General features: G+C 49.5%; 1 protein-coding gene across 3 annotated transcripts; it reads left to right on the forward strand.

Annotated features, from left to right (window-relative positions):
* Nucleotides 1-639: 639 nt before the first annotated feature.
* On the forward strand, nt 640-20,707 carry LOC147710416 (myosin light chain 3, skeletal muscle isoform-like). Of its 3 annotated transcripts, XM_086921098.1 has the most exons (6): nt 640-682; nt 6,615-6,804; nt 12,736-12,926; nt 15,820-15,993; nt 17,458-17,553; nt 20,101-20,707. In XM_086921098.1, exons 3-6 carry the CDS (start codon nt 12,905-12,907, stop codon nt 20,103-20,105), a joined length of 297 nt encoding a protein of 98 aa, XP_086777224.1. In that variant the 5' UTR covers nt 640-682; nt 6,615-6,804; nt 12,736-12,904; the 3' UTR covers nt 20,106-20,707. The 3 variants fall into 3 exon arrangements, with proteins under 3 accessions (XP_086777224.1, XP_086777223.1, XP_086777225.1); XM_086921097.1 differs by lacking the exon at nt 12,736-12,926; XM_086921099.1 differs by lacking the exons at nt 12,736-12,926; nt 17,458-17,553.
* Nucleotides 20,708-21,668: the final 961 nt, after the last annotated feature.

The raw sequence follows: 21,668 nt of genomic DNA on the forward strand, positions 1-21,668 counted from the left end.
AAGCAGATGACAACAAACAAAAGAGAGGCAACCAGTAGTGCCACCTGCCATCCCTGAAAAAATAGGGAGGCAGTAGGAAGAAGCGGAGCAAGTACTGGATCGGCCTGGTTACCTCTGTGTTAGGCCATCAGAAATGAGAGGTGACAAATGAGATCTGGTGAAAGGAAACTCTGGACCTCCTCACTAACCTGCGGCACATGCGGTCTGTTACAATGAACTGGTGTCTGAGCCATTGCTGTTGTCCATGAGTGGTCTGGAGGACCAGGGCTGTACAGCTGATGGTGGATGGCCATTAGGGAACTGGCAGGTCATGCTAGCGTTGTAGAGCAGTTGTAGCACTATAGACATAATGTTGTTGAATCAGAAAAGGGCTAAGAGATAGAAGTCAAATATTGTGACAGTGTCAACATTATTGGATCTAATACCGGTGTTCTATAATCCGCTGCTCCCATGACTGAGCGCCCCCCTTGTCATTGTGCGCATGCGCACCAATGGTGCGCATGCGCACATTAATTTTATGACGTTTCATGACGTTTCAATACCCCGCCCATCAGGGACTGCACCCCCGGTTTGTGCGCACATGCGCATGCGCACATTAAGGTTTGTGCGCACATGCGCATGCGCACATTCATTTTCTACGTTGCCAGGAGGTGGACGCTCCTCCGTGAATGCGGCAGCCTAGGTAAGGATGGTCTCCCCTCCAGGCCTTGTACTTATGCGGCCCGTTTCCCTAGGCAGTGCCGCGGCCTCTCGTGGGTGGCAGATCCAACAGGCTCGCAGGTCGCGCTCCGTGGGAAGACGCCACAGTGGCGTCACTAGGGTGGTGCGGGGGTGCCTCTCGTGGGTGGCAGATCCGACAGGCTCGCAGGTCGCGCTCCGTGGGAAGACGCCACAGTGGCGTCACTAGGGTGGTGCGGGGGTGCGGAGCTAGTTACTTAGATGTCCTAAATTTATTTATGCATTTTTATATAGCGCGGACTTTACAAAACAGGTGAGGCCAATGAACTGGGGAAGATACTGTGGTCAGCCCTTACAAGTCATGCGAACACCGCACTGTGCAAAAACAACTTTTTTTCTGCTGGATATACCTCCACCCCATTTGCGCTTGCCACATTTTGTGGTGAATTGTGTTATGTGAGGCTCACACATCAGAGAACTCCGCTGCATCAGCGCAGATCACTATTTTGGGATTGGCAGATACAGGTTTTGTAGTCACTGGGTTCCCCGGCTGATGGCGGTATGCTTTGTAAACCTGTTGTGCCTCATTAAAATTACAGATTTCAACTAACAAACTACTGTCTTGTGCCTTCATGGGATCCCTGGGTTTGTAAATATTAGATTTGGACCAGAGCATTAAAATGCGTCCCTAGGTGGTACAGAAGAGACGAGTAGTTTATGTCTGGGGCCAATCTATCATGCTTTGAAACATTCCCAATTACACGTCAGAGTATGGACATCAATTAATAGTTACGGTTAGCTATACCATATTTTGCAATTTGACATTCAATTAGTAATCCTTAAGTTAAAGGAACCTGTATAAGGCACGCCTCTAGCAACCACCTGTTATCTTCTCTGGTGGCCTTAAGTGCGTATGTATGCACACTTTCACTTCCGGCAGTGCCACCTGCTGCCTCCTGATATTCACTAACCTTGTGATTATTTACGTCTGACAGACAACGCCACCTTTTTGTCTGTATTACCTATTGTTGAATTCTCCATAGTGCCACTTGTGTTCGGCCTACAGTGACAATATCTACTCTCACAACTACAACTCTGCACACTAAGAGAGGAAACTATTCTACACACACATGGGCAGTGATTCCCAGACTTCCTTCACAAAGCTAATTGCTCCATTCAGCATTTCCCTTTGTCAGATCTGTATATAAGCCTTTAAAGTGGAATATTCCACAACATTTGTTTTTTATTTTGCAGATATCAGATAGTCTTTGACATAATGTGTGGTGAATTATATAGTACACTTGGCATTACTAATGGACTTAAAGCAACATATCCACCTGTAATCCTCCCACCAGGGTTTGCAACCTTTAATGCATATCTGGCTCTCTTGATGGCCACAGATTTAGGCTAGAGTTGTTTAACGTTAAACAAAATATACATACATTTTAAAAATCAAATAAATTTTATCTAGTTAACATTATTTCTATTGGGTGTTATTTTAAGTCCCAGCCTGTTATTTTCTAAGGGAGTGTGAAACAATACCTGTGAATGGCATGTGTGGTATTTGACTTGCTACAAGGCTGTGTCAGAGTACATTTAATACTATTTAGTAGTAACTTTAGATGTGTCGTTTCTGAACAGCAGTGGGTTTACTCTTATGTGGGTGACTGTTTGAAGTAGCCTGCCCCCAAACCCCTTATTTACATTTTTGCGGTAGTTAATCCCCATCTTCCCACCCACCCCATCCCTCCCACATTTACTACCAAGTAGTAATCTTACATGTGTGGAGATCTCTCCACAGAAAAAGCCGGAAGAGGTGAAGATCTCTACTCGCAGGTTTGAGAATTGCATTGTAGTAAGTAGTACTACTTTACTTTTAACAAAATGCAGTTTATGAATTGGGGCCAATAACTCTTGCTAAAAAATGAAAATGCCTGTAGGGCAAAACACCAAATCCAGGTATTGTTTCAAATAACAAGCTGGCAAATCATCTGCATCTTACAAATGTGAATCTTTCTATCATTTAGCAAATCTCCATATCTGCCCCACAATTGGTAATCTTTTGTACAAAGTGTATTCAACTCAATTAAGCTTTATTCGATTTTTGCATGAAAAAAACATAAAAGTGTACAGTTAAAAACACATATACAGTACATAGTTAATATTAATTATAAGATGTTCAATTATACAAATTTAGGTTAAAAAAGGCTATTAAGACAGTTACGACCAGTTTACTTTACACAATTCATATACAAATAGCTTTTCTTCATTTGATTACGCATTTTAAGAATGATGCAACCAATACATGAGGTAGTAAAGGTCATTCGCATCAGCAGTGGGCTTTTTCAGCAGAGGGGTGACCTGCCCAGTTTTGAAGGGGACAGGAAGGGAGCCTTGCCAGAGGGAGAGGTTGATCAGAGTGGTCCAACAGGGGAGGGAATGGGCATAGAAGTCAAAGGCAATGGCACTGGGGATAGGGTCAAGCGAGTGGTTGGAGGGCTTTGTTTCGCGTATGCATTTGAGAAGGGCATCTTCAGATATGGGGTCAAAGCTCTGCCAAATGGCTAAGGATTTGCGCTCCTCTGGAGGTGTAGGATGAGCAACCTGATCCACAAGTGATTTCACCTTTCCATCGAAGAAAGTAGCGAAATCCGCTGCTCTCTTTGTAGAATCCTCCACCTTGGAGGTTGGGGGAGAGCAGCTCGGAGTCTTGATGAGATCGAATAGTTTTTTGGGTCTATTTTTGGCGGAATCAAGGAGGGTTTTGAAGTGCGTCGCTTTCTCAAGGAAGATGTGCTTGTGGTATTTGGATCTTGCTGTGCGAAGCAAGGCTAAATTGTCAGTGGAAGGCAATTGCCTCCATTGCTTCTCCAGGAATCTTAGCTGCTTCCTTTCCTCATAAAGGGATTTGTTGAACCAAGGTGCTGAGGGAGTGGGCCTTATCCTTTTGCTTTTGAGTGGAGCGACGTTATTAATTTCAGCTTCAAGAACTGTGAGGCATTGGGAGGTGAGATCGTCAACAGCTATGTTCGGGTCTAGCCTTGGAAGTGAAAGCAAAGCTGATTCACAGAGGGGACCGACATCAATGTTTTTGGCATCACAGAACCAGGAGATGGCCCTCTTGGGTTGGCCAAGAGTTATAGAGTGTGAAAGTTGAAGAGAGAATGGGATGAGGTGGTGGTCAGACCAATCTACATGAATAGGGGTAGTAGTAGAAAGCATGCCTGCTTTAGAAATAACAAGGTCCAGGATTGCGCCCTTAGAGTGGGTTGGTTCAGTGCAGTGTTGAATAAGATCATTTGCCGAGAGGAAGGTGGCCAGTGAGTTCGCAGAGGAGTCTTGTGGTGCGCCCCAGTGGAGATTGAAGTCACCCACGATGGTCTGATTGTCACTTTGAGATTATTGGTAGCTGATGAAGTCTTTGAGATCTTCTATAAACGAAGAGCTACTGCTACAAGGCGGGCGGTAAATGATATGGAATCTGAGCGGTGAACGGTGTTGCAATTGAAGCTCAAGAGAAAGGCACCTGCTCTCTGACTCATCACAGCGCGGTCACGCGCCCTCCAGGGAGTGGACTGAGGTCGCGGAGACCGTGCGTGCGCCGCAGTGGTGAAACACAATACCTACGACGACATCAGACAGAGGCCACCACCTTCTTCTCTGTGATATCGCGTCGCAATTCGCCTTCGAATTTGGGATGCCAGGGACGACTGTGAGACCAGAGAGAAATAATATTTACATCAGATAGATGCCAAGTTTCAGAATGCTTATGTGTGAATTTTTTTAAATTTCAGTGTAATTATGAGTGACACGATTCGGCCACTCTTTCTCGCGAGCAAATTCAAGCAATGAAGACCAGGGTATTAGGGTCCACACTCTGCTCCTCAGTCAATCATAAGTCTCTTTGCTCGGTCGGTTGCAAGGCCGTCCATTTTAGTACCTTGCGAGAACCACTGAGCCTGTCGCCATTTCTTACATCCCTCCCTGATATAAACACTCCCCGATAATGCTCCACTCAGCCCTTGGTCCATCTACCAGGCCCAGAGGGCTGCCCAGGTCATGCCCAGGTCACTGTCCATCTGTCCCTGCATATACTTGGATTAAGGAGTCTGCTGTCCACATGGGTAAAGATTTGCGTATTAAAAAGGCAAGTCTCATCTGATGTGGTTAATGAGCATTTGCTCTGTTTTTTAAAGGAGGCATTTGATCCCACCTCTACTGCTCTCAACTTATAATACCTAGGAATTGGGGAGACATTCAAGAAAATAGTAGCGATGCAAGTGGGATTGGGGAGGGACACACGCATAACCACCCGTGGTACCCTGTTACTGCTCTCGTGTCCATGAGGATTTATACTGCTCAGATGCTGTCCCACCTTAACAGATGTATACTCTTCAATGGTGGTACTGCGAGAACATGCCCCTGCCCATTAAATTGCACACTCGTCAATAGCAGTAGTACCAGATGTTCTCCCACTAGCAGGCTGCATACTCTTCGATAGTACTATTGCCCAGACATTCTCGCGCCCAGGAGGATACATACTCCTCAACGGTGGTACTGCTCTGATGCTCTCCTGCCCATGACAAAGCAAGCATACTCCGATTTGAAAGGATAAATGCTGGATTTAGATCTCCGGACGGTGAGAGCCTAACTTAATGGCGGCCATTCACCAGTGTACCACCTAGCGCCTAAGAACTTAAAACCTGAAATTCTTAACGAGGCATAGCTCTCTCAGTGATTCCTATCATAATGTCGGTCTGATGTTTCCACTGCATCTAGTGCATATTTTAAGCAGGTATTGGCGATGCTCTTGCAGGGCCGGACTGGGAACCAGAACCGGCCCTGGCAAAGTGTGTTAAGAATACAAAACTATTGAGTGTTCTTAACTTCTTTATTCCGACCAACACGTTTGCTCCTAACATGGAGCGAAGCGGCAGTCAGCTCGGCGATCAGCTGGTAACTGTCATATGTGACAGTTATCAGCTGGTGACCTCACTGCTAAACGGTGTCCTCGCAGGGACACTGGGAAGCACGTCTAGTAAGGTGTCCTAGGAGGGACACAAGTATTATAAACACAACACATCCCCCTCCTTTGGGGGTGATGGGAACAGTAGAAACAGATAGAGAACATAAGGTTCCACTATCCACAAATGTAGTCCTTAAGTTTAGCTGGCGGTCCTAACAGTCTGCCGGTCCTGCTAATGTCCACCGGTCTCGCCCCGTCATGGGTTGGAACGACAGGTAGTCTGCGCCTTGCGCCTGCAGGTCTGGATGAAGGAACAGAACGGTCCGCTCGCTGGGTGTTTTCATGTGTACCTTAATCGCTCCCGTCCCCAGGGGTGGCAGGAAATTCAATGTCGGATTCGGTGTCAGAAAAATAAAGTCCTTCCTTACTCTATCGCCCTCCTTCCCTATCTTATCTATCGCCCTCACTCTATCTATCGCCCTCCCTCTATTTATCGCCCTGTTCTCTTCTCTTCTCACGTGCTGATCTGCTGCTCTCTTCCACCCCACCTCCTTCTTTAACTCCCTGTTCTTTTACTGTGCTGATCTGCTGTTCTTTCACCCCGCCTCCTTCTCTAACTCCCTGTTCTCTCACACACAACCACACCACACACAACCAAACCACACGCACAACCAGACCCAACCACGCACATGTTTATAAGCATTTTATCTTCTTTATTTCTCAACTCACTAATGCAAATGAAAACCTGTACAGCAGTGTCCTTGCTGCAGTTTTCATAATTGTACCCAAGAAGTATCTACACCTACCAGAATGGCAACAACTGCTGCTTAGCCTACGAATTCCTTGACCACCCAACATTGGTTCTTGGATTATGCCTGCCATTATTATAAAACTGTTAACACATTTTTGGACACCATGTAACTTGCCTTATCTGCATACTCTCTGCTAATTTTATGTTATCAATTTGCAGGATTATGGCGGTATTCAGAGACCTGGAATTGTTGTCGACTACCAGAAAAGTCTGGTATTTGGTGGGCCTGCTGGAAGGTGGATGAAAAGAAAGATGATGCAATCGCTTAATAAACCCATTGGAGGGGCGTTTGTCGGCAAAAAACCTAAATTGAGAAAACCTGGATCAAATGGCAATGCGGTCAAAGAAGGTATGTTTCTAGATAGACAGCTTCTGTTTTTTAGGTTTCGCCTGGCGATCCGCTGGATAGCAGTGTTCGCGCAGGCGAAAACTTTTGTTTAGCAGTATGGGTGCTTTGTCCCGCCTGCTCTTCCATTGGCTAGCTCCATAAATGGAGGCTAGCCATTGAAAGGGACATCTGTCTGTTATTGCCCTCCAATCTATCTCTCGCACTCCCTCCCTCTATCTCTCGCACTCCCTCCCTCTATCTCTCGCACTCCCTCCCTCTATCTCTCGCACTCCCTCAATCTATCTCTCGCACTCCCTCAATCTATCTCTCGCACTCCCTCCCTCTATCTATCGCCCTCCCTCTATCTATCGCCCTCCCTCTATCTATCGCCCTCTCTCTATCTATCGCCCTCCCTCTATCTATCGCCCTCCCTCTCTCTATCTATCGCCCTCCCTCTCTCTATCTATCGCCCTCCCTCTATCTATCGCACTCCGTCTATCTATCGCACTCCCTCCCTCTATCTATCGCCTTCCCTCCCTCTATCTATCTATCGCCCTCCCTCTATCTATCTATCGCCCTCCCTCTATCTATCGCCTTCCCTCCCTCTATCTATCGCACTCCCTCCATCTCTCGCACTCCCTCCCTCTATCTCTCGCACTCCCTCCCTCTATCTCTCGCACTCCCTCCCTCTATCTCTCGCCTTCCCTCCCTCTATCTCTCGCCTTCCCTCCCTCTATCTCTCGCACTCCCTCCCTCAATCTCTCGCACTCCCTCTCTCTATCTATCGCCCTCCCTCTCTCTATCTATCGCCCTCCCTCCCTCCCTCTATCTATCGCACTCCCTCTCTCTATCTATCGCCTTCCCTCTCTCTATCTATCGCCTTCCCTCTCTCTATCTATCGCCCTCCCTCTCTCTATCTATCGCCCTCCCTCTCTCTATCTATCGCCCTCCCTCTCTCTATCTATCGCCCTCCCTCTCTCTATCTATCGCCCTCCCTCTCTCTATCTATCGCCCTCCCTCCCTCCCTCTATCTATCGCACTCCCTCTATCTATCGCACTCCCTCTATCTATCGCACTCCCTCTATCTATCGCACTCCCTCTATCTATCGCACTCCCTCCCTCTATCTATCGCCTTCCCTCCCTCTATCTATCGCCCTCCCTCTATCTATCGCCTTCCCTCCCTCTATCTCTCGCACTCCCTCCCTCTATCTCTCGCACTCCCTCCCTCTATCTCTCGCACTCCCTCCCTCTATCTCTCGCACTCCCTCCCTCTATCTCTCGCACTCCCTCCCTCTATCTCTCGCACTCCCTCTCTCTATCTATCGCCCTCCCTCTCTCTATCTATCGCCCTCCCTCTATCTATCGCCTTCCCTCCCTCTATCTCTCGCACTCCCTCCCTCTATCTCTCGCACTCCCTCCCTCTATCTCTCGCACTCCCTCCCTCTATCTCTCGCACTCCCTCCCTCTATCTCTCGCACTCCCTCCCTCTATCTCTCGCACTCCCTCCCTCAATCTCTCGCACTCCCTCTCTCTATCTATCGCCCTCCCTCTCTCTATCTATCGCCCTCCCTCTCTCTATCTATCGCCCTCCCTCCCTCCCTCTATCTATCGCACTCCCTCTATCTATCGCACTCCCTCTCTCTATCGCCCTCCCTCTCTCTATCTATCGCCCTCCCTCTCTCTATCTATCGCCCTCCCTCTCTCTATCTATCGCCCTCCCTCTCTCTATCTATCGCCCTCCCTCTCTCTATCTATCGCACTCCCTCTATCGCCCTCCCTCTCTCTATCGCCTTCCCTCTCTCTATCGCCTTCCCTCTTCCCTCTCTCTATCGCCTTCCCTCTCTCTATCTATCGCCTTCCCTCTCTCTATCTATCGCCTTCCCTCTCTCTATCGCCTTCCCTCTCTCTATCTATCGCCTTCCCTCTCTCTATCGCCTTCCCTCTCTCTATCTATCGCCTTCCCTCTCTCTATCTATCGCCTTCCCTCCCTCTATCTATCGCCCTCCCTCTATCTATCGCCCTCCCTCCCTCTATCGCCCTCCCTCTCTCTATCTATCGCCTTCCCTCTCTCTATCTATCGCCTTCCCTCTCTCTATCTATCGCCTTCCCTCTCTCTATCTATCGCCCTCCCTCCCTCCCTCTATCTATCGCACTCCCTCTATCTATCGCACTCCCTCTATCTATCGCACTCCCTCCCTCCCTCTATCTATCGCCTTCCCTCCCTCTATCTATCGCCCTCCCTCTATCTATCGCCTTCCCTCTATCTATCGCCTTCCCTCCCTCTATCTCTCGCCTTCCCTCCCTCTATCTCTCGCACTCCCTCCCTCTATCTCTCGCACTCCCTCCCTCAATCTCTCGCACTCCCTCTCTCTATCTATCGCCCTCCCTCTCTCTATCGCCTTCCCTCCCTCTATCTCTCGCACTCCCTCCCTCTATCTCTCGCACTCCCTCCCTCTATCTCTCGCACTCCCTCTCTCTATCTATCGCCTTCCCTCTCTCTATCGCCTTCCCTCCCTCTATCTCTCGCACTCCCTCCCTCTATCTCTCGCACTCCCTCCCTCTATCTCTCGCACTCCCTCCCTCAATCTCTCGCACTCCCTCTCTCTATCTATCGCCCTCCCTCTCTCTATCTATCGCCCTCCCTCCCTCCCTCTATCTATCGCACTCCCTCTATCTATCGCACTCCCTCTCTCTATCGCCCTCCCTCTCTCTATCTATCGCCCTCCCTCTCTCTATCTATCGCCCTCCCTCTCTCTATCTATCGCCCTCCCTCTATCTATCGCACTCCCTCTATCGCCTTCCCTCTCTCTATCGCCTTCCCTCTTCCCTCTCTCTATCGCCTTCCCTCTCTCTATCTATCGCCTTCCCTCTCTCTATCTATCGCCTTCCCTCTCTCTATCTATCGCCTTCCCTCTCTCTATCTATCGCCTTCCCTCTCTCTATCGCCTTCCCTCTCTCTATCTATCGCCTTCCCTCTCTCTATCTATCGCCTTCCCTCCCTCTATCTATCGCCCTCCCTCTATCTATCGCCCTCCCTCCCTCTATCTATCGCCCTCCCTCTATCTATCGCCCTCCCTCCCTCTATCTATCGCCCTCCCTCCCTCTATCGCCTTCCCTCTCTCTATCTATCGCCTTCCCTCTCTCTATCTATCTATCGCACTCCCTCTATCTATCGCACTCCCTCTATCTATCGCACTCCCTCTATCTATCGCACTCCCTCCCTCTATCTATCGCCTTCCCTCCCTCTATCTATCGCCCTCCCTCTATCTATCGCCTTCCCTCCCTCTATCTCTCGCCTTCCCTCCCTCTATCTCTCGCACTCCCTCCCTCTATCTCTCGCACTCCCTCCCTCTATCTCTCGCACTCCCTCCCTCTATCTCTCGCACTCCCTCCCTCAATCTCTCGCACTCCCTCTCTCTATCTATCGCCCTCCCTCTCTCTATCTATCGCCCTCCCTCCCTCTATCTATCGCACTCCCTCTATCTATCGCACTCCCTCTATCTATCGCACTCCCTCCCTCTATCTATCGCACTCCCTCCCTCTATCTATCGCCTTCCCTCCCTCTATCTATCGCCCTCCCTCTATCTATCGCCTTCTTCCCTCTATCTCTCGCACTCCCTCCCTCTATCTCTCGCACTCCCTCCCTCTATCTCTCGCACTCCCTCCCTCTATCTCTCGCACTCCCTCCCTCTATCTCTCGCCTTCCCTCTCTCTATCGCCTTCCCTCTCTCTATCTATCGCCTTCCCTCTCTCTATCTATCGCCCTCCCTCCCTCCCTCTATCTATCGCACTCCCTCTATCTATCGCCCTCCCTCTCTCTATCTATCGCCTTCCCTCTCTCTATCGCCTTCCCTCCCTCTATCTCTCGCACTCCCTCCCTCTATCTCTCGCACTCCCTCCCTCAATCTCTCGCACTCCCTCTCTCTATCTATCGCCCTCCCTCTCTCTATCTATCGCCCTCCCTCTCTCTATCTATCGCCCTCCCTCCCTCTATCTATCGCACTCCCTCTATCTATCGCCCTCCCTCTCTCTATCTATCGCCCTCCCTCTCTCTATCTATCGCCCTCCCTCTCTCTATCTATCGCCCTCCCTCTCTCCCTCTATCGCCCTCCCTCTCTCTATCGATCGCCTTCCCTCTCTCTATCGATCGCCTTCCCTCTCTCTATCGATCGCCTTCCCTCTCTCTATCTATCGCCTTCCCTCTCTCTATCGCCTTCCCTCTCTCTATCTATCGCCTTCCCTCTCTCTATCTATCGCCCTCCCTCCCTCCCTCTATCTATCGCACTCCCTCTATCTATCGCCCTCCCTCTCTCTATCTATCGCCTTCCCTCTCTCTATCGCCTTCCCTCCCTCTATCTCTCGCACTCCCTCCCTCTATCTCTCGCACTCCCTCCCTCAATCTCTCGCACTCCCTCTCTCTATCTATCGCCCTCCCTCTCTCTATCTATCGCCCTCCCTCTCTCTATCTATCGCCCTCCCTCCCTCTATCTATCGCACTCCCTCTATCTATCGCCCTCCCTCTCTCTATCTATCGCCCTCCCTCTCTCTATCTATCGCCCTCCCTCTCTCTATCTATCGCCCTCCCTCTCTCCCTCTATCGCCCTCCCTCTCTCTATCGATCGCCTTCCCTCTCTCTATCGATCGCCTTCCCTCTCTCTATCGATCGCCTTCCCTCTCTCTATCTATCGCCTTCCCTCTCTCTATCGCCTTCCCTCTCTCTATCTATCGCCTTCCCTCTCTCTATCTATCGCCCTCCCTCCCTCCCTCTATCTATCGCACTCCCTCTATCTATCGCCCTCCCTCTCTCTATCTATCGCCCTCCCTCTCTCTATCTATCGCCCTCCCTCTCTCTATCTATCGCCCTCCCTCTCTCTATCTATCGCCCTCCCTCTCTCTATCTATCGCACTCCCTCTATCTATCGCACTCCCTCTATCTATCACACTCCCTCTATCGCCCTCCTTCACTCTATCTATCTATCGCCCTCCCTCTGTATCTATCTATCGCCCTCCCTCTCTATCTATCACCCTCCCTCTCTCTATCTATCGCACTCCCTCTATCTATCGCACTCCCTCTATCTATCGCACTCCCTTACTCTATTGCCCTCCCTTACTCTATTGCCCTCCCTTACTCTATTGCCCTCCCTTACTCTATTGCCCTCCCTTACTCTATCGCCCCTCCCTTACTCTATCGCCCCTCCCTTACTCTATCGCCCCTCCCTTACTCTATCGCCCCTCCCTTACTCTATCGCCCCTCCCTTACTCTATCGCCCCTCCCTTACTCTATCGCCCTCCCTCCCTCTATCTATCGCCCTCCCTCCCTCTATCTATCGCCCTCCCTCTATTTATCGCCCTGTTCTCTTCTCTTCTCACGTGCTGATCTGCTGCTCTCTTCCACCCTGCCTCCTTCTCTAACTCCCTGTTCTCTTGTCTTCTCACGTGCTGATCTGCTGCTCTCTTCCACCCTACCTCCTCCTCTAACTCCCTGTTCTCTTGTCTTCTCTCGTGCTGATCTGCTGCTCTCTTCCACCCTACCTCCTTCTTTAACTCCCTGTTCTTTTACTGTGCTGATCTGCTGTTCTTTCACCCCGCCTCCTTCTCTAACTCCGTTCTCTCACACACAACCACACCACACACAACCAAACCACACGCGCTACCAGACCCAACCACACACATGTTTATAAGCATTTTATCTTCTTTATTTCTCAACTCACTAATGCAAATGAAAACCTGTACAGCAGTGTCCTTACTGCAGTTTTCATAATTGTACCCAAGAAGTATCTACACCTACCAGAATGGCAACAACTGCTGCTTAGCCTACGAATTCCTTGACCACCCAACATTGGTTCTTGGATTATGCCTGCCATTATTATAAAACTGTTAACACATTTTTGCACACCATGTAACTTGCCTTATCTGCATACTCTCTGCTAATTTTATGTTATCAATTTGCAGGATTATGGCGGTATGCAGAGACCTGGAATTGTTGTCGACTACCAGAAAAGTCTAGTATTTGGTGGGCCTGCTGGAAGGTGGATGAAAAGAAAGATGATGCAATCGCTTAATAAACCCATTGGAGGGGCGTTTGTCGGCAAAAAACCTAAATTGAGAAAACCTGGATCAAATGGCAATGCGGTCAAAAAAAGGTATGTTTCTAGATAGACAGCTTCTGTTTTTTAGGTTTCGCCTGGCGATCTGCTGCGCAGCAGCGTTCGCGCAGGCGAAACCTTTTGTTTAGCAGTATGGGTGCTTTGTCCCGCCTGCTCTTCCATTGGCTAGCTCCGTAAATGGAGGCTAGCCATTGGAAGGGACATCTGTCTGTTATTGCCCTCCTTCTATCTATCGCCCTCTATCTATCTATCGCCCTCCCTCCCTCTATCTATGGCCCTACCTCTATCTATGGCACCGATGGGTGAGGCGCACAGCCTGGGATGATGACGGGCTGGGTAGACCGGGTGTGTGCGCTGCTACCAGAGGGCGACGTTCGAAGATTATGTCGCTGGCGGGCAGAGATGGGGTCTGATGGCCAGGGTGCAGCTGGCATACGTCTGTGGCTTTCACTCTATTATTGTGCACCCCCTGCCTGCCATGCTCTTCTGCGCTCTTCTCCCTGGCAGGCTACGGCAGCCAGGGCAATGCCTCATTGTCTTTTGGGAGTGGTTGGCAGGTTGGCGCTCTCTTGTAAACGCCAGGCACGCCGCCCAGCGGCTGCTCTCTGAACTGCCTCCTGTTGAGTTCAGACGGAACCAGCCATTCCCTTTTCTGCCTGAACCTGGTGCCCAGAGCAGGCGCCCGTGGCCCGCCCGCATCCATCCCCCCGAGGCCTGGGCCGAGGCTGCGCCGGTGGAGCCGCATTCCAGAGGAGCCAGACCCGGCCGGGCCGGCTCCGAGCTCGGATTCCTTCAGAATGCAACTTCCGGTTGGGCGAAGTTTGTTGTGATGGAGCGCAGCAGTCAGGTGTTGTAATTACTCAGTGAGTGTTTGTCTGTCGGAGGCGTCCTGAGCCGGGATATGGCGGACGGAGAGCTCACCCCCTCGCTGCCACCCCTTCGGCTCACGAACAGGTGGGCGCTGGATTATTTTGTAATACTGGGCGGGTGAGAAGCGGAGTCGGTGCTGGATGAGAGCGAGGTTTAGACGAACGAGTGGCTGGGATGAACCTGAATCTCTCACCCTGCACTGGACCTCCACACCCGTCACTCACACTGGATAACGGCACCCGTCACTCACACTGGACCCGAGCACCCCTCATTCACCCCCGCACACGTTATGCACCCCCGCACACGTTATGCACCCCCGCGCATGTTATTCACCCCCACACTGGTCCTCGGCACCAGTCATTCACCCCTACACTGGACATTGCCATCACCACAGGACCTCTGCAGGAATCACTCACAACTACACCGTGTCTGCCTCCCGCCACTAAACACTGGATCTGAACACCCCCACTCACCCCTGGATCTGAGCACCTGCTACTCGCCCCTGGACCAGAGCACCCGCCACTCACCCCTGGACCAGAGCACCCGCCACTCACCCCTGGACCAGAACACCCACCACTTACCCCTGGACCAGAGCACGCGCCACTCACCCCCTGGACCAGAGCACCTGCCTCTCACCCCTGGACCAGAGTACCCCTACTCACCCCTAGATCTGAGCACCCGCCACTCACCCCTGGACCAGAGCACCTGCCTCTCACCCCTGGACCAGAGTACCCCTACTCACCCCTAGATCTGAGCACCCGCTACTCACCCCTGGACCAGAGCACCCGCCACTCACCCCTAAACCTGAGCAACTGCCTCTCACCCCTGGACCAGAGCACCCCTACTCACCCCTAGATCTGAGCACCCGCTACTCACCCCTGGACCAGAGCACCCGCCACTCACCCCTGGATCTGAGCATACGCCACTCATCCGTGGACCAGAGCACCCCCCAGTTGAAAATTAACTTGGGTGAATCTGAAGGAGCTACATTTTAAGGTGTATTTCAGAGTGCACAGTCTGTTACGATGAGACCCAGGGGCTCATTATGTCTGTGGTGCATTGAACCTAGGGGGCAAGTCAGAAGTGCTCACTATATCCTCGTTGGCTATTATTACTAAACCTTAGGCTTGCATTAGAGTCTAATGGGCCTCTTTCACTTGGACGCAACGTGTTGCTTGTATCTGATTTAGGATATTACATAAAATGTGACAATCGTGGCAGATCTGGTATTAACATTGTTAAATATTTCAGGAGTTACTGGCGATTAAATTGTGGAAACATGATTTCTGGTATTTATGATGCAACTCTTCCCCCCCAGCAGCAAAGGGAAACTGGAAACCGTCTCGTAAATTAGGTATATATGCGCGTTTGCTGTCCTACCTCCAGGCTATTTCAAGCAATAATTGTTTAATAAATAGTTGAAATATTGATTTGTGACAGGAGGAACACGCTGTAGAAAATGTGACTCTAGTATGTAAGGCATTATGTATTGCGATAGGAATGGGGAGCTCACAGAAGTCCGCACATACTTCTTATCCTTTGAATACACACACACACCCACTAAGCAATCTGTATCCTGTGCTCTACTCATTCCCAACACGCCAGATTTCTACTCACCTTTCACCCTCAGCTCTTACCCCTTTGCCCTCAGCTCTTACCCCTTTGCCCTCAGCTCTTACCCCTTTGCCCTCAGCTCTTACCCCTGTGCCCTCAGCTCTTACCCCTGTGCCCTCAGCTCTTACCCCTGTGCCCTCAGCTCTTACCCCTGTGCCCTCAGCTCTTACCTCTGTGCCCTCAGCTCTTACCCCTGTGCCCTCAGCTCTGACCCTGCCCTGTGCCACACATTGAATTGGAGATCTCTGCCTCGTTCACAGTTGCTAGATGGACCATATCAGTAATATTCATTGGCAGTCTGGGATGGGACAAAAACCTGACTGGAGGTGGTTGGGGTTTTTTGGGGAACTTGGACGATCACATTGTCACTGTTAATGTGTACTCTCCAGCCTGGCACGCTGCTGCAGCCGGTGACTGCTCCTCTGAACTCTTCTCTCCTTCCCAGAGCTTAACACCAAGAAGCTTGGCTTTGACGAGTTCTTGCCCATGCTGCAGACAATTGCGAAGAACAAGGACCAGGGTACCTACGATGACTTTGTGGAGGGGCTGAGGGTCTTCGACAAAGAAGCCAATGGCTCTGTGATGGGCGCTGAGCTGCGACATGTACTAGTCACTCTGGGTAAGAGGCCATTTTGGCACAGTACTATTTTCAAGGCAGAGAGTAATTGACTGCTGAACTCCCCAGCCCCCCTGCAGTATTCAGGGCCCCCCTTTCTGATTCCGAGCTTAGATTTCTACCCGCGTCTGGATATTACAGTTAATGTGCCCTGTTTCAGCCTTACAAAGTGTCCTATCAATCTCATTTAACTGTACATTCTTTTGGGGCGAGGGAGGACGGGGACATGGTTGGGTTACAAGTGGTTTTTGGATTGCCCATTCTACAGGCTAGAGCTTTGACTGACTAATAGTTAGTCTTGGTGAGCCATGTCCTGGAAATTGGTGGCGCCCTTGTCTTGTGGGTAGCTGCCTCTTCAGAACATCTGCTCTGTCTGGTTTTACCCTGGTGGCTGGCTAGTCTCACCAGCCAGTGCTGCTTCTGTGGCGGAAGTGTATTTGGTGGGTAAGTGCTGGGTCTGAAGCTGTGCGTGCTGCTGCATTCTTGGCAGTTAATCTGGAAGGTGTTTGATCGAAGCCTGTGTGCATTTTTGTCCTTTCCTTTGTGCAGGTGAGAAGATCTGTCTGTGTGTGTTGCTCTGTCTGTGTGTGTGGCGCTCTGTCTGTGTGTGTGTGGCGCTCTGTCTGTCTGTGTGTGTGTGGCGCTCTGTCTGTGTGTGTGTGTGTGGCGCTCTGTCTGTGTGTGTGTGTGTGGCGCTCTGTCTGTGTGTGTGTGGCGCTCTGTCTGTCTGTGTGTGTGTGGCGCTCTGTCTGTGTGTGGCTCTCTGTCTGTGTGTGGCGCATAGCGCTCTGTGTGTAGCGCTCTGTGTGGATAGCTTCTTTTGTCGGCTCTGTGTGTGGGTGGCTCTGTCTGTGTGAGAGTGGCTCTATATGAATGTCAGTGCAACCCATCACGTCATTAACAATTACAGACCTTCACATCGCCAACACCTTGGCATTGGTTTGATAGTTGAAATAATTGGGCAGTGTGGTGGTTATAATATTAATTATGGGTATCTCAAATAAAGGCTTTGTCAATGTGAAGGGCATGTCTTTGAAATTGGATGGCCTCTTCTCCCTATTTCATTTTTTTCCAAATCCTTGGGCTCTCTCATTGACCAATCTGTGTCCTTCAAAGGGCATGTCCTGAAAAGAGCACAGACATCGGAGTCCCAGCTTACATTAAAGCACATTATCTGCTCGCCTGGTCTCTTGGCTGTGCTCTTTTCCCCTTGGGGGTTTCAGGTCACGGCCTGCTTGGTGGGGTTTGATTGCTTGCTTGTGGAGGGAGCGAGATTGCGGGTCATTCCCTAATAAGAGTCCCTGGTATTTTTTAAACGCTTACCTGGCACACCCTGGTGGCAGAGTAGTTTCAAAAGGGTTTCTGTCCACATTGAATGCCTTCTCTTCTAGGTTCCAACCAAGTTATTGTAGTTGAACTAGCAGTATGTGTATAAATTAACGTTTATTTATCTAAAAAAAATTCCAGGCTTACAAGGAACAAATAAAAAGGGAGAGCGTACTCACTGCTACAAGTATCCTAAACAACCCAACAGTCAAGTCCCGGTACGAACAGTATGCAACGGTAAGATTTTTAGGAGCCATATCTGAAGACATAGAACCTATTGACTCAAGTTGAATAATTGCTTGGCCAGTTAAATCGGCAGTCCAACTTTTTCTATGAGAGTTACCACAATGGTGAGTGACCATGCCTTCCAGAATTATTGTTCTGACTACTCAGATGTCTGTCACAATTAAAGTTTTACAACCCACTGAAAATGCCAACGGTTCCAGGGGCGTTAGTTTCATTTTTACCCACACAACCATAGAAAAGTCAGCACTTAAAATTTTAATAGGTTTTTTAAAAAAAGCAATTGCCCATGAGGGGGTCCCTCCATGTGTCCTATAGGTTCAGGATACCTGTATCCTGACTCGTGTTTTCACACTGTCAAACCCCCAATCTTCCAGGGTATTGGTGAGCTGCCAGTAGATTCAGAGCTATCCGTTGGAGATGTCTGCTTTAAATATAAATGTAATCCAGCAAATTCTTTATTGGTATTTCTAGTAAGTATATTTCTGTTGCAGTCTTGTATTCAACCAGAAATATGGCCATTCTGCAGTTCTACTTAAAAGCGAATTTCACACCACACATGGGTAACCCTTCAGCCACAGGCATAAAAGCATCAACAGCTTACCTTCTCTTTCAATAAAACTTCTCAATCTGCCCAATCTACCTTCTCTTTAGGAATGCTGGAAATCTCACTGGATGGAAAGCAATTTCCTCCAGCTGAACGCTGCAAAAACTGAGGTTCTGCTCTTTGGAGATGCCCCCTCCTCTGGTCACCTTCCTGGTGGCCCCCAGAACTAGGCACACCCCCGACCCCGGCAACCACAGTCAAAAACCTCTGTGTTCACCTTCAACAGTCCCTAAACATGAAGAAACACGTTACTCACACAGTCTGATCCTGCTTCCACACCCATGGCTTACTAAGGAAAGCTTTTACTTATGTCCCCGACACAACAAGGAAAACCCTAACACAGGCCCTGATACCAAGCAAGCTGGACTATTGCAACGCCCTATTGATTGCAGCAAATGAGTCCTCCTTAAACCAATTGCAAATGATACCAAACACAGCCGCCTGCACGGTTCTGAATGCTCCCCCCAGATCAGCTTCCTCTCCCCTCCCTCATCAGCTACACTGGCTGCCCATACGACAGCGCGTGAAATTCTAGATCTGCTGTCTCACACACAAAGCTATCTGGAGCAATGGCCCTCCCGATGTAGTAGAGAAACTTCGCCGCTATTACCCGGCTCGGACTCTGCGCGCCAGCTCCCAATCGCTCCTCAAAAGCCCCAACATAAAAAAGGCTAGACCCGGAGGCAAGTCCTTCTCGCACCCTTCATCTGGAATCAACTACAGCTGGCCCTAAGACAGTGTCTGGACCATCTTAAATTCGGAAGACTCCTGAAAACTGCCCTGACAGAGTGAGGGAGTGAGAGTGGGAAAGGGAGACAGTGAGGGAGTGAGAGGGAAAGGAGGGAAAAGGAGTGACAGAGTGAGGGAGTGACAGGGGGAAAGGGAGACAGTGAGAGGGAAAGGAAGGGAGGGAAAGTGAGTGAGGGAAAGGGAGACAGAGTGAGGGAGTGAGAGAGGGAAAGGGAGACAGAGTGAGAGGGAAAGGGGGGAGGGAGTGAGAGAGGGAAAGGGAGACAGGGGGAGGAAGACAGAGGGAGGGGAACAGAGTATGGGAGAGGTAGGGAGAGTGAGGGAGGGAGACAAAGAGAGAGCAAGAGATGTGTGTATCCCGGGTCTGGTGGCTGAGTGGACGAAGGTGTCCGCTGCAGGGACCAGTGATCAACCTCATGGTCAGTTGTTTTTTTTTGTTGCTCTAGCCCTGCCACCTCCCCCACTGACCCCGCCCCCACTGGTGCGGCCCTCGGACACAAACCACAGTGTAAATTTGGCCCCTGAGAGAACGTTTGTGAGTACCCATGACCTATGCTGTGCTTCCAAGCGCTGAGATACCCCCCTGGGGTGATTCAAGAGCTATACAAATTAAATAAAATCATTAATTAAATCAAACAGGTACACATGCTGCAAACTGATAAGTTAATTACCATCAACAATTAGCTTGCAGCCTGTAATGCTGTGGATGCACTTCCACCCTTCCTGCCTCCAGGGCTCACACTGCATATTGAATGTTCAGATCTGTTTACTCCTAACTCAGCTTTGCAAATAACACTTCTTCCGTACTGAGTTTCACCAAAAAAATTGTAGTTTCGCAGGAAATTAATTTCTTGGAAATGTGATGCCCACCCTCAATATTCCAGTCATCGCCCCCTCTGTACAAGGACTCCTCGGAGCTCATGGGCGTTCATAGACCTGGCATGGATTTTTCCATCCTATGGCCTGTCTGGACATACTCTAAAATTTAGAAGTCCTGCATATGTTCTCCCCGTTGTAAGATGCGTTTTCTAATAATACATTCTTTCTGCTTTTTTGTGATATGAAATCTGAGTTCTTTACTTGCACTGTACACAAGACTTTTGCTGTTACTTTTGTAATAGTTAGTGTGCATTTGTTCTGCAAAATTCTGCTAAAGATGGTTTAAAACTTGTGTTTACTTTTAGGGTGAGAATCCCTTTGAAATCGTTGAACAAACAGGAGAATCGGTAGTTGAGGAAACAACTGATGCGAATGATGAAGACAATGAGCAAAACGAAAAGGAGGACATTGATGGTGAAAACGATGAAAATGAGGAGCAGATAATGTGGAGGCAGAAAGTGCAGATGCGGATGATGCTGCTGACCCAAATGATTACTCTGGGGACTTAACCACCACTGATGAAAACTAGTTGAGAAACTGCCCTGAAAGACCAAACACTTTAGCACACTGCATTGGTGGACTTAAAGAACAATTTTCCGCAAAGTTGAGCAGTTCGTTCACCCTGCATGCATTCCACTTCTGTTTTAATTGCCTATGGGCAAACCGGTTTTATGTTTTGTTTTTTTAGTATATTACGCACAGCAAATGCTTCAGTATTCTTCCAGTGTAAATTGATTTGTTCATGGTTACGTTTTGAGTAATTTTGAGCAGTTGGAGTTCTAAACATTCCAATGTGAATTTTTCCAGTTTTTAGCGCCCAATGTAGTGTTGTATATAATTCAAGCTGTTGTAGCAAAGAAACCCTGATTATGTCCTGCAGTAATAAAGGCTTACAACAAGATTATACACTTATTTTGCACCTCTCCTATATGGTACTGTCTACCTCAAAGAACGGGTACACTCAAGGTGGTGTTTTATGCCCGGAGGTAGCGCCCCAGGGGGGAGCACTCGCCTGTTTAATGCTGATCAAAGGCTCTTTGCTGAGGTGTGAGATTGGAGAGGGTGCCGAGGGTATTCTGGGTGACGAGGTGTCACTGTAAGGCCTGGTAGCCTCTAGATAATCAGCAGAGGTGGGAATGGCAAGAAACATCCGCTCTGCCTATGGGGGCCTTGTGACACCAGCTGGGTGATTCACCCACCGAGGTGTTCCTTTCTTGCTTTAAAGCGTTCGATTTGTCTTGTGTTTTTTCTGCACTTTTATTTAGCGCGAACTCTATCTGAAGGTATTGCAGCGCTTTAAATGAACACTACTTACATCACACAAGGTCACTTTTTAAACAAGAAAAACAAGCATTTTCGGAAATTATGTAGAATATTCCATTTGTGGAGTGCTGCAGTCGGGGCCGGAGCTGAATTTTAATCAGGGGGGACTGCAGTGATGGACTGCAGTGTGTCTGCTGTTATACCAATGGCATAAATCACGCCGAGCCAGACTCTGCACCCACAGGCACCAGCTCCCGAATGTCAGGGTGGTCCGGAAGCAGCAGGAAAGGTCAGAGGTGCCAGGGAGAGGGGGCTGGACACACAGGAACGGAGGAACCAAGGAAGCAAGAAAGAGCGGGGAAGACGAGGGAGGAAAGGAGAGGAGGAAGAAAATAATATGATAAGGAAGAAGGAAGAGGGGCGAAGACAGGGATAAACGAAGGAGGGGGTTATGAGGGAGGAGAACAGAAGTGGATTGACAGAATAAAGACTACGGAAGTAAAGCGCGAAAACGAAGGAAGCAGTAGAGGCGGGCATGCAGGGTGGAAGGAGTAGAGGGGAAAGATCAACAGGATAGAACGAAGAGAATGGAAGGAATAAAGACTGGAAG

Source organism: Lissotriton vulgaris, chromosome 5 (genome assembly GCF_964263255.1).
Source record: "Lissotriton vulgaris chromosome 5, aLisVul1.2, whole genome shotgun sequence".
In the NCBI taxonomy this organism is placed as follows: Eukaryota; Metazoa; Chordata; class Amphibia; order Caudata; family Salamandridae; genus Lissotriton; species Lissotriton vulgaris.